Below are 12744 nucleotides of genomic sequence, written 5' to 3'. Positions count from 1 at the left end.
GGGTGTCAGACCGCAGTCCTTTCCCTTTCCCTTTCGGATGGAGTTCCGCCCCCAGGGAACGGCTTCCCCCGAGGAGGAGACGGGGCGGCACGGCCCAGGCCCCCTCCCTCCGGCCCTCCCCAGCCCCGCTGAGCTGTGGGGCCGCCCCAGGTGCAGTGGCCCCGGCCCCTCCCCTGTCGGCCGGCGGGGCGCGGGGTGGAGGGATGGGGCGGGGGGGGGGGGGGCGGCGGGCGGGGCGGTACAAAAAGCGATCCCGCCCCGCACTCCTCACTTGACTTTGAGTGTCCAGCGGTCACAGGAGTCGGGTCACCGAGTCCGGAGGCGGTGCGTGGGGCAGCCCGGGCCAGCCCACACCCCATCAGGTAGGGACGCTCCCCGCTGGGAAGGGAGAGGGTGTAGGAGGAGAGGAGGAGGGAGCAGGCGGAGGGACATGACAGATGCCGGGAGGGAGCGTGGAGTGCCAGAGGGACACCGAGAACAGACAGTCGGACCCACAGCGGGGAGGGGGGCGGAGGTAGAGGGACCCAGGACAGGGAGACCAGGAATGCCCACCCCACCTCCTGTCCCCCGACGCCCCAGGCCGCCCTTTCTGCCCGGCCCCTTCTCCCTGGGAGCCGAGGGGGACCCAGGAATGGGCGGCTCTGACCCTGCCCGCCGCCCTCCCTCGGGGTCAGTCCCAGGCGTTGGGGCTCACCCCCGGGTCCAGGGCGTCTCTGCTGCCCCCCTCCCGGCCCCTGACCTGTGCCCTCCCCGGGACCAGGAGCACCATGTGGAGGTGCCCACCGCGGCTGCTGCTGCTGCTGCTGCTGGCCGCCGAGGGGGCCCTGGGTGCCCGGCGGGGCCGCGGGCGCCGGGAGCTGGCCCCCGCGCTGCACCTGCGGGGCATCCGGGACGCGGGCGGCCGGTACTGCCAGGAGCGGGACCTGTGCTGCCGCGGCCGCGACGACCAGTGCGCGCTGCCCTACCTGGGCGCCACCTGCTACTGCGACCTCTTCTGCAACCGCACGGTCTCCGACTGCTGCCCTGACTTCTGGGACTTCTGCCTGGGCGTGCCGCCCCCGTTCCCGCCCAGCCAAGGTGGGCGCCCAGCCGGGGCGGGCGGCTCGGCAGCCTCAGCCTCCGCCAGGCTCAGGGGCAAGGCTGATGCGCTGACATTTCCAGGGGAGGCTTTTGGGCGCCTGGGAAAGAGACCCGCCTCACGCTCGGGGCCTCTGGGAAGTCCCCCCTCTGGTCTAGCCTGAGTCTCTCCAGCGCCAGAGAGGCTCCTTGGCCAGTGGGACTCTCGGTTGTTGGCCCGGAGAAGGGAGCTTCCTGTCCTTTCTCCCAGTCCCGCTTCCATATTCCGGACACGGAAGGTGCCGCCCCGCCCGCTGACTCACGCTCAGGTTGCCATTCCTCTGCCTTTCCCCAGGATTCTCTGACCCCAGGGGGCTGGCCACGCCCGCCCGGGAGCAGGGTGGCACCTGCACCTGCCTCAGCCCTCGCCACCGTCCTTGCCCATGCACTTGCCCGGCTCCAATGGAACCCTTGAATTCCTCCCCACAGCTCCGTGGGACTGTGGATGGGAGGCTGCACGTGGGGGTTGTCACCTCGAATGCTGTATTATTTTGGTGGAGTCCCTTGCCTTCTCTGGGCCTCAGATTCCCCAAGGATTGCTCCCCCGAACCCCGATTCCGGGTGCCCACGTTCCAATTCACTTGCTTTCAAAGCATCCCTGGAATGCTGCGGTTGGCAGAGAGTGGACGGATGGCTGTGGCTGGCAGAGAGTGGACGGACAAGAAGGACCTAAGCACTTACTAAGGGCAGTTGCTGGGTGACCCTGCAGGAAGGTCTTCAGTTATAGTTTGACTTTAGTTTCGGTGAGGGCTGGTGTGTGTGTGTGTGTGTGTGTGTGTGTGTGTGTGTGTTGGGAGTGTGTGCTGGGGGGGGTGTGTGTGTCCATGTGTCTGGACATCTGACCTTTAAGAAGTTGGCCATCGCAGCCCATCCTCTCTGGTCTCAGCTCCGCTGTGTTCTCTTCCCTCCACCAGGATGCATGCATGAGGGTCGCGTCTATCCGATCTCAGGAACCCACTGGGACAACTGTAACCGCTGGTGAGTGCTCGGGGCTTGCAGAGGCCCCCTGTGGGCTTTGTGGCTGACAGACTTGGTCCAACCCCCATCCCTGTCACTCACTTGCTGGGGCCAAGCCTTTCCCCTTTTCTGAGCTTCGGTTTCCTCATCTGAAACGTGGGGGTTTCACACTGACCGCGTCAGCATCTACAAACAACCTTCTGACAACATTCCCCAGGGGTGGTCAGCCATGGGTACCTGGCTCCCGGCGGGACCCTGAGCTGGGAGTCATTCCTGGCCCCTCCTGACTTGGGCTGAGCTATTGCCACCCCCCCCCCCCCCCCCCCCCCAGCCTTTCTCCATGTCACGGGAGAGTGCGAGAAGGGGGCGCCAGGAAGGAAACCTCTGACTGCAGCATCCGCTGCCCTGGACCGGATGAGGGTCAGGGGAGGCTGCGGTGGAGGTCAGCCAGCCTGGAGCGGGCCTTCCCTGGAATGGGGCCCCTCTCCCTCCTTCACCTCGGCCACTCCGTTCGGGCAGGAGGACGGAGGAGTCAGGCTGCTCCTGGGTCTGATCAGAAGCCCAAGATGAAAAGTGGAGATGGGTGGGGAGAAAGCCTTCATGGAGATAGTGGGGACCCTGTGACTCAAAAGGAAGAGGCCCTGCACCCTCTCCACCCCCTGCCCTCTGCCCGGGAGGCCCCAGAGAGAAGGAAACTTTTTGGAATGCATTACGCACAAGCTGTTTCCATTGCCTCACTGGTGTGAGGGCTGCGGGGTGAGAGTGTGTCTGGGTGAGAGTGTGCGTGTGTGTGCGTGTGTATGTGTGTGTGTGTGTGTGTGTGTGTGTGTGTGTGTGAGCTGCTTGTATGTGCTCAGAAAGATGGAGTGCACCTGCATGGTCCTGCCAGTCCTGACAGGTTACCTCTGGACACTGAGGGGTAAACGCTTTCTCCAAGCCTGTCCCTCGGCCTGGCCGCCCCAGATCCTCTCTGGAATGCTGGGATCTGTTGTCACCGGTCCAGTCTAGACCTGCTTGGGCAGCCCTAGGGGCAAAGGGGAGGTGCGAGCAAGGACTGACCAGCCCGCTGCCCACCCAGGCCGGCTCTGAACAGCTGTGCTCCCTGTGCTTGGGGCACCTGAGGGAGGGTGTGGGGCAGGGCCGTGGGCCTTCCAGGCTGTGTGAGCCCTCAAGGGATGAGGGATGCTGAGAGAGAGTCCCAGGGGAGAGGGGAGAAGGAGGAGGGGAGCCTCTAGTTCTTGCAGTCCCCTCTGGCCTCCTGGAAAGTGCCCGCCCCTCAGGGATGGGAGAGCCAGCCATACTGGGTCTTTCTTGGTTCCCTTGAGGCTCCTTAAAAGGCAACATTGGAGGCGGGGAGGGGCGGGCGTGGAAGGAGGCACTTTATCAGAGCTAAGAGCTCGTAAAAGTGCCGAAGAATTCATAGAATTCAACTAGTCGGTGGACGCCTATTTTTTAAAGACCTACTAAGTGCAGCCAGAATGCACCACAGGTCCTGTCCTTGGAGCTCCCAGGCTGGTGGTGAAGAGCCACAAACACACGCATCATTGCAACCTCGCCGAGGCGTGAGGGGAAAGGAGAGAACAAGGGGGACCCCGGTTTAGAGTGTGTGGTGTTGTTGAGGGAGGGCTGCCCAGGAAAGGACATTGGTGCTCATGTCGGGGAGATGAGAGGCCCAGGAGGGAATTTGGGAGGCACAGCGTGTGGGAAGGCCGGGGTGGGCCCAGCGCCCTGCAGCCCGAGCGGTGGAACGGGGAGAGAGGCCCCGGGAGGTGCAGGCCACTTCCTGCGCGTCTCATAGCTGTGGCGAGGGTTTCGTATTTTGTTCTGTGTGTTGTGGAAGCCACGTAGAGAGCACATCCCCTGATTTGCTGGCCAGCTGATCTTCTTCAAAGATCTCTCTGGCTTCAGAAAGGGGTGTGTGCAGGGATCATGAAAAGGCAGGAAGCCTGGTTAGGTAAGAGGCGGCGGAGGAGGGGGGACAGGCAGGCGGACTCAGAGCCTTTGTGATGTGACTTCCGGACCTGAGGAGGCCGGGGGTGGGCCCGAGTTCTGGCTTAAACACCTGTGGATAAGGCGCGTGATGGGAGTTGAGAATGTTCGGGCCGGAGCGGGTGGGGGAAGGCAGCTTGGCCATTTGAAGCAGGAGATGACTTTTACGCACCCAGAGGGGCCAGTTGGATCTGATCGGGAAGTCTAGAGGGGCAGGGTGGGTCCCTGTAATGAGAACAGGAATGTTGATGACGACCCTGGAGGACCTGAGACGGGCCCAGCCTAGCGCTGCACGCTCTGCGCGCTGCCATTGCATCCCGAGAGGTGGTGCTGTCGTCATCCTCAACGTACAGACAACAGTTTCAGTTGCGTGAGGTCATGTGCCTCTTCAGCGAGGACTGGAACCCGGGGTTTGAATTTCAGAATCTAATCTAGGTCACTTCGCTCTACCGCCTCATTCATTCATTCATTCATTCAGTAAATATTTACAGGCCTGCTATGTGCTAGGTGTTGTTTTGTGGGGCACTCCTCAGTACCAAGTCAGACCTGCACTTAGAGTGTGTGAGGAAGCAGGTAGAAGCAACATAAATAACTAACTGGGTAGTACGCCAGATAGCGGTGGCATGTGAAGGGTAAAAATAAAACAGGGAAGAGCGATAGGAGGAGCGGAGGACAGGGATTGTGAGCGAGGGAGGCCAGGGCAGGCGTCCCGGAGCAGGTGACACACGAATGAAAACTTGGAAGAACTGAGGGAGCCATGGATGTTGGAGGGAGAACAACAGTTCAAAGGCCCTGGGGCAGGAGCACGGCGGGTGCAGAGTCAGAGGGCCAGGCTGGCAGGAGAAGGGGCCGGAGAGCGGACAGAAAGACAGATCACGCTGGGACTGCTGGCACCGTAAGGACTGTGGCTCTTATTCTATGCTGTGACGCCAGTAGAGGATTTGGGGCACTATCTGACTTGGGTTCACTGGCAGCTGTGTTAAAAATACACTGAAGTGGGGTGCAGGGCAGAGGTGGGGAGAAGAGCGAGGAGACTGCAGCGTAATCCAGGTGAAAGGTGATTGAACCACGGGAAAGAGTGAGACGTGGTTTGGATTCCGGATGTGTTTTTTAGGTAGAGCCCACAGGATTGGCCAGTGAATTAGATCAGGAAATAAGAGAAAGCCGGGCTTTGGGCCTGAGCTCTGGGAAGGATGGAGTGGCCGCTTTGGGGACCGGCATGGGAGAAGGGGAGACCAGGGGATCAATTTGGGATGTTTTACGTTTGACCTGGGGGTAGACACTGGGCTGAGGGAGTTTAGGGAGAGACCGGGAGAGAGGGGGTATAAACTTGAGAATCGTGAACTTGAAGCTGACACTTTATTTTATTTTTTAAAATATGTTTTATTGATTTTTTACAGAGAGAAAGGGAGAGGGATAGAGAGTTAGAAGCATGAAAGAAACATCTTTCAGCTGCCTCTTGTACACCACCTACTGGGGATGTGCCTGCAACCAAGGTACATGCCCTTGTCTGGAATCGAACCTGGGACCTTTCAGTCCGCAGGCCGACGCTCTATCCACTGAGCCAGACCGGTGGGCGAAGCTGACATTTTAAGCCACCATGCTGGATGGGATCCTCTAAGGGTCTTGTCGTAGATGCTGGTTCAGAATCTCAGGCCCATGTCAACCTCCGAGGCCTCTTCCCGCCAGAGGCTGCCCAGCACCCCTCACTTCTTCCCTCTCCCCTGTTCTCCCAGCACCTGCCAGCAGAACGGGCAGTGGGAGTGTGACCAGGAGCCGTGCCTGGTGGACCAAGACATGATCAACGCCATCAACCAGGGCAACTACGGGTAAGAGGCCCCGCCGTGCCCCGGTGCACACGCACATTCTGCCCGAGGTGCGTCTCCCGCCGGGCACACCCTCGCTCAGATCTCATGTATGTGGCAGAATATGTTTGTTCGCCGGCGTGTGTCTCTCCCACGAACACGTGTGTACCTCCAGGACCCCCAGCCTTAGTCTGTCCCTCCCGTCCTTTCTCTCTCAGATGGCGGGCGGGGAACCACAGTGCCTTCTGGGGCATGACCCTGGACGAGGGCATCCGCTATCGCCTGGGCACCATCCGCCCATCCCCCTCTGTCACCAGCATGAATGAGATTCACGTAAGTCCGTCCTCACCCACCATCCTGCCGCCTCATGGCCTACGATGCCAGGGACCCTGGCACCCTGTGTCCTGTTGGTCCTAGGCCTGGGCCTAGCCCTCTCCAACAGGCTGTGTGACGCCGAACAAGTCACTCTCCTTCTCTGGGCCTTCGGTGCTGGCCTATAGCGAGATGGGCTGCCCCAGAAGAACTGGTGTGCGGAGTCCGGGTGTGGTGCCTCCAGCCTGAGCCCCTTCGTGGCTCCCCAGCCTGGGAAAAATGCTGCTGGTCCCAGCACGGCGGGGTCAGGGCCCAGGGGGCCAGGAGGTCACCTTGGTATTTTGGGAAGGGAAAACAGCCACTCCTCCAGCTCTGGCCGGAGAGCAGCAATTCTCGGAAACAATTCAGAGGAACCCCAAGGGAGGAGGGGGCTTCTCCCTTCCCACTAGTGGGACCCTCTCGGGGCAGAAATGGGAACCAGAGCAGGACAGTCAGCATGAGGGAGGGGCAGTTCGGCGGGACAGGCTGGGCCCGGGCTGGAGGCTCCACCTCGAGGTGGCGGCAGGGGGGAGGCAGGGGGAAGCAGGGAGGAGGCGGGGGGGGGGGGGGGGCAGGGGCTGGCCTGAGCGGCCCTGTCTGAAGAGGGACTTCAGCTCAAGGCTGGGGTGAGCAGACCCTGCCCCGCCCCGGGCCTCTGCTATGTGCCTCCTGCTGTTTGCCTTGGCAGCCTGCTTGGTCACGGGACCGGGACCGACTGCTCCTTCCCGCCCCTGCCCTGAGTGGCCCAGAGCCCAAGGTCCTGGGGGGAAGGAGGATGTGACAGACTGAAAGGTGCAGGGGAGGAGCGAGGCAGGGGCCGAGGAGAGAAACGGGATGGCCCCGGCCTGGCCTCGGGACTGGCGGCCTCCACCTGACGCCAGGCCGGCCCTCCGTGGTGCTCGGGTCACACAGATTCAGTGCAGAGGCCGCGGGAATCCTTCCTCAGCAAGAGGCTCAAGGTCAAACTGCAGGAAGGCCCCGGGCTCCTGGTGGCCCCCAAGGCCAGCAGGCCGCGGAGGGGCAGGCGGGCGGGAGCCGGAGGCAGGCCGAGCGGCTTTGTCTTGCAGACGGTGCTGGTCCCGGGGGAGGTCCTGCCCAGAGCCTTTGAGGCCTCTGAGAAGTGGCCCAACCTGATCCACGAGCCCCTTGACCAGGGCAACTGTGCAGGCTCCTGGGCCTTCTCCACGGCAGGTGCGCCGGGGGCTGGCTCAGGGGGAAGGCGGGGGGGGGGGGGGGGGTGGGGGGGGGAGGGCGGGGGGCGGGGGCCTGAGCCCTCTGACCACGGCCCTTCTGCTCCTCCCCCAGCCGTGGCCTCCGATCGCGTCTCAATCCACTCTCTGGGGCACATGGCCCCGGTCCTGTCGCCCCAGAACCTGCTGTCCTGCGACAAGCACCACCAGGGGGGCTGCCGTGGCGGGCACCTGGACGGCGCCTGGTGGTTCCTGCGGCGACGGGGGTGAGCCGCGGGGCGTGTGGGCAGGGAAGAGGGCACGTGGCGGGCGGCCTCGGGGAAGGCCGGCTCCCTCTGCCCCCGCTCCCTCCGGCTGCCCCTCCAGGGTGGTGTCGGACCTCTGCTACCCGTTCTCGGGCCGGGAGATGACGGAGGCGGGCCCCGCGCCCCCCTGCATGATGCACAGCCGGGCCACTGGGCGGGGCAAGCGCCAGGCCACCGCCCGCTGCCCCAACCACCACGTCCACGCCAACGACATCTACCAGGTCACGCCCGCCTACCGCCTGGGCTCCAGTGTAAGTCTGCACGTGGGCGGGGGGCTGGGGGAGAGAGCGGGAAGGCTGGAGCCTCACCCCTGATGGATACCCCCCGCCCCGCCTCCCACCTGCAGGAGACGGAGATCATGAAGGAGCTGATGGAGAACGGCCCTGTCCAAGGTGAGCCCCCCTCATCCTGCCCCCCGATTCCACGTGTGCTGTGCAGCGCTGAGCAGCAGGCCCGCTGGGGCCGGAAGTGGGGGGACCCTGTCCCCGCCCCGTGGGCAGCACCGGGTAGGAGAGGCTGCAGGGCCGGACGTGCCGCCCGCTGAGCTGGCCCCACCTCGCCCCCCGCCCACAGCCCTCATGGAGGTGCACGAGGACTTCTTCCTGTACCAGGGCGGCGTCTACCGCCACACGCCCGTGAGCCTCCGGAGGCCCGAGCCATACCGCCGGCACGGAACCCATTCGGTCAAGATCACAGGGTGAGGGGCTACGGGGGATGGAGGGGTGGGCGCAGCTGAGCTTACACTGGGGGCTCTGAGCCTGTCCAGGATCCAGGCCATCTCTCTGCAAAGCCCCGTTTCAAAGAGGAGGAAACGGAGACTCCAGAAGAGGAGGGACTTTAGCCTAGCCACACCAAGAGGTGGTGCCTTAAGGAGAGCCTAAGTCCAGTGCAGCAGACAAGGACTCAGGAGTGGCTAGCTCTCCCCAGCTCAGCACTGCTCCGCTCTGTCCCGCAGCGACTCACTCCCCAGCCCTCAGTGCCTCCATCTGAGCAACAGGAGGCGTCAGAGTGACTGAGGTCACGTGTCCAGCCAAAGACAGTTCTCTGCAGTGGAGATCGGGCCTCCAGGGCACCCACCTTCCCCGAGTCTCTTCCTTCTGGCCCCTGGCACCACTCCTCCTTGGCTCCCCAAGTGAGGAGGGAGGGCGGGCGGAAGTGTGAGGTTCCGGAGAAATGGTCCACAGGTACGGGGGCCCACACGCCCCCTTTTCTGCACGCTCCTCCGTTACCCTTCTAGTGCCTTCCCCCCCGTGGGGTGCAGGCACACAGACTTAGATGTGGAGACCGAGGGAGGTGCAGACAGGACAGAGACCTGCCCACGTCCTAAGGGCGTACCCCAGTGACCCAAGGCAGCAGGGGCCGGGATGGGAGTGTCTGGGGGGAGAGGGGGGTGCAGCCCTGAAAGCAGGTGGAATCAGCGCCCTCTCCTGCCCGGTCTGGCCCGCAGGTGGGGAGAGGAGTCACTCCCTGATGGAAGGACGCTCAAATACTGGGTGAGTCCCTGCGCTGTGGGCGCTGCAGCCGCTGTCCCCTCCCCCCGCCTCTACCCCTCCCCCCGCCTCCACCTCTCCGTGCCCTGCTCATGCGCCTCCTCATTCCCAGACCGCGGCCAACTCGTGGGGCCCCGCCTGGGGAGAGAGGGGCCACTTCCGCATCGTGCGCGGAGACAACGAGTGTGACATCGAGAGCTTCGTGCTGGGCGTGTGGGGCCGTGTGGGCATGGAGGACATGGCTCACCACTGAGGCCGTGGCCACCGAGCCAGGCCGGCGGCAGAAGAGCCCCCAGCCGCCTGCCTGTAGGTCGTGCTCCGGACACAGGCAGGCACCAGAGCCCTCATCCTGGAGGGTTCTGCTGACACAGCGCCCGCCCGAGAGCTGAGGGCAGGCGAAGCTGGTGTGGAGCCTCCAAACTGCCCAGCGGGTACAGGACGGGGCCTGGCCCATGCCCAATGGATATGGTACAGGGCTTGGCCGGGAGAACCAGCCTGCACCCCCAGGCCCTGCACCCCCACACAAGACCACGGAAGCCAGGACACTCCCCAGTCTCCAGCCCCACCACCCCATCCCACCCCTGTACTCTTATTCTCCAAAGATATTTATTTTTTTCACTGTTTTAAAATAAAGACAACATATTGATAACTTAATGACGTGCGCCGAAACCGGTTTGGCTCAGTGGATAGAGCGTCGCCCTGCGGACTGAAAGGTCCCAGGTTCGATTCTGGTCAAGGGCATGTACCTTGGTTACGGGCACATCCCCAGTAGGGGGTGTGCAAGAGGCAGCTGATCGATGATTCTCTCTCATCAATGTTTCCAACTCTCTATCCCTCTCTCTTCCTCTCTGTAAAAAATAAACAAACAAACAAACAAATAAAAATAACGTGGGTCTTCAGGCCAGAGCTGGGTGGCATAGGGTTGGAAAGCAGAGAGGACTGACCGCCTGAGGTCTCTCGCTGGTTGGCAGTGGTGTGTGGACTAGACATCTTAGTCTCCACACAGCGGCCCTGGGCACTGAACCTCTTGGAGGTAGACCGTGGGGCGGCATGACCTTTGACCCTCGGAGAGACATGAGCTCGTGGGAACCGCCGTTCAGACGCTGACTCGGCACTGCCCGAGCGGGGCGGACAACCCACCAATCAGCAGAACTGGCGCCCGTGCCCAGCAGGCAAGGGGGGCACCGCCCCACATCAGCTGAGCCCGTGTCTCCGCAGATCAGCCTCTGCAAGCCACCCAGGGCCGAGCTGGGCCTGCCTCTCCATGCCCCCTCCCTGCCCACCTTCCCAGGCTCCCGGGCTCAGCCTGGCTTTCAAGGCCACAAGGACCCGCCTGGCCAGCATCTTCACCCTGTGCCCAGACCACTCCAGAGTCCTCACCGCCCTCAGATGCCCAGTGCAATGCAGGCCCCTGGGCATTCGCACATGCTATCCCCTTCTCATCCCCCCATTGGTCCAGAGACCTCCCGTTCTCCCCACCCCTTGTCCCCGTCCCACTCCCATTTCACAGCCAGCTCCAGGTTTCCTTCCTCAGGACAATACCTGTGAGGACATCAGATGTGGCCCCAAATCACCCCACCGCCTCCTAGCGTGGCTAGACACCTCTCCCTGACTCACCTGCACCCGCCCTTCCACCTGGATTTCACGCACCTGGTGTCTCCTCCCTCCTCCCTCGGCTGCTAGTCCCCCGAGGGCGGGGAGCGGGTCTGGGTCATTAGGGGGTCCTGGCACCCCCACGGAGACCCCGGATCGAGTGGCATTCTCCGTAGTGAAATGGTGGGGTGGACACGACCCATTCTTTCTCATCCACGTGCCTCAGAGCCCTGGACCCCAGCCCATCCCTCTCGGCGTGGATGTCCGTGGGGAGCCCAGGGAGGTGTGCCTGGGTGAGGCTCCCCCGGCAGGGATCTTCCTTCCCCCACCCCCCCACCCAAGGCCAGTCCCTGAGGGGAGGGGAGGTCCTTCCCCCGTGGGCAGACCCTCGGGACCGGGACCAGCCGGAGTCCCCTGGCCTTTTGGGCATCACCTGAAAGGAATGCGTGGCCCGATAAGGGGCCGCCTTTGTCTCATTTCCTGTTTGCCAGGACGTCCCGAACACGGCGGCCCTGGCGGCCAGCCCATCCCCAAGGAGTCAAGGCCAGTCGTGGCCCTTGGGGACCGGGAGGGGCGGGAACACCCATCGGGGAATGCGGGGGCTGCCGCTCACCAACGCCTTGGGCTGCAGCCACTGGGACGCACGCACTGCTGCTCCCACCCCACCGGCTGGGAAAACCCCGTCCGTCAGGGGACCTCGGGGCTGGAATTTTCTACGAGGACTACAAGGAATTTTCTTGGCGGAAGCTGCAGAGAGTTGGGGAGGAGACGGCAATAAGGGTGCAGGCAGGTCTGAGGCTGGGAGGCCGGGCTCTGCTGACCCTGGGGGTGTCAGCCCAGCCTTTCCTTAGTCCTCCTTTCCAGGGAGCCCCAGCCCGCCCAGCCCTGGACCGGGAGAGGGTTCCAGTGGGACTGTGGAGGGCTAAGCCTGCCTAAGTGACCTCCGTCTGCCACTCCTGGTTCTCTGGTGTTAATAACGGACGTGTTGTTAGAAAGAACCCGGCAAACACCAAGCCGCAGCAGCTCAGCCAAATTGCTGCCCTGGAGTCGGCCCATAAGAAGCCCCAGTGCCCCAGCCCCTGCCGGGCTGTGTCCTGAGGCGAGTCCTTCCCGCTCAGGGCCTGGGGCCTGGGCCACTGGACGAGCCTGGGTTTGGACCCTGCTCTACTAGTGCACACCGGCCAGGTGTGCTGCCTCTCAGAGCCCGAGGTCCTGTCTTAGTGGGGATACCGCACAGTCCTGCACACTTAAGGAGGGGCTACCCTCGACTGGTGTGGCTCAGCAATAGAGCATAGGCCCATACACCGAAGAGTCAAGGGTTCGATTCCCAGTCAAAGCCCCAGTCAGGGGCTGGCCCGTGTGGAAGGCAGCCAATCAGTGTGTCTCTCTCACATTCATGTCTCCCCACCACCGCTTTCTCCCTCCTCTCTTCCACTCTTTCTCTTAAAAAGAAAAGAAAAATCAATGGGAAAAATACCCTCAGGTGAGGATTAACAACAATAAGAAAATAAATTTTAAAAAAGAAGGGGGTACATTCCAAGAAACTCACCAGATAATTTCATTATCATAGCGATCATAGCGTGCACTTACAGAAGACTACATGGTCTAGCCCCATGGTCGGCAAACGGCGGCTCATGAACCACATGCGACTGGCTCTTTGGCCCCCTAAGTGTGGCTCTTCCACAAAACACCACGGCCTGGGCGAGTCTATTTTGAAGAAGCGGCATTAGAAGTTTAAGTTTTAAAAATGTGGCTCTCACAAGAAGTTTCGATCACTGTACTGTTGAGATTTGTCTCTGTTGACTAATGAGTTTGCCGACCAGGGGTCTAGCCCTATGCACACCCAGGCGATATGGCAAAGCCTGTTGCTCCCAGGGTGCAAACCTGTACCGCGTATTGCTGTGCAAAACAACACGAGGTAAAATCAAACACAAAAGAAAATGGTGCA

General features: G+C 62.4%; 1 protein-coding gene across 4 annotated transcripts; it reads left to right on the top strand.

Moving 5' to 3' along the window:
• The first annotated feature begins 209 nt into the window (after positions 1-209).
• Positions 210-11925, top strand: TINAGL1 (tubulointerstitial nephritis antigen like 1). 4 transcript variants are annotated; one of them, XR_006742225.1, is made up of 13 exons: positions 210-362; positions 761-1077; positions 2031-2094; positions 5799-5891; positions 6086-6200; positions 7286-7409; positions 7524-7674; positions 7775-7964; positions 8060-8105; positions 8287-8410; positions 9161-9206; positions 9316-9509; positions 11915-11925. XR_006742225.1 is itself a non-coding variant. In XM_036445243.2 (12 exons), exons 2-11 carry the CDS (start codon positions 768-770, stop codon positions 9590-9592), a joined length of 1494 nt encoding a protein of 497 aa, XP_036301136.1. In that variant the 5' UTR covers positions 210-362; positions 761-767; the 3' UTR covers positions 9593-9635; positions 9668-9852. The 4 variants fall into 4 exon arrangements, 3 of the variants coding, with proteins under 3 accessions (XP_036301136.1, XP_036301138.1, XP_045440889.1); XM_036445243.2 differs by lacking the exons at positions 9161-9206; positions 11915-11925 and adding an exon at positions 9668-9852 and having other exon boundaries at positions 9316-9635; XM_036445245.2 differs by lacking the exon at positions 11915-11925 and having other exon boundaries at positions 9316-9539.
• The last annotated feature ends 819 nt before the right edge of the window (positions 11926-12744 follow it).

This window comes from Pipistrellus kuhlii, unplaced genomic scaffold, assembly GCF_014108245.1.
Source record: "Pipistrellus kuhlii isolate mPipKuh1 unplaced genomic scaffold, mPipKuh1.p scaffold_m20_p_2, whole genome shotgun sequence".
Taxonomy (NCBI): domain Eukaryota; kingdom Metazoa; phylum Chordata; class Mammalia; order Chiroptera; family Vespertilionidae; genus Pipistrellus; species Pipistrellus kuhlii.
Note: the sequence above shows the minus strand (reverse complement) of the source record. Positions and strands in the feature narration are given on the sequence as shown.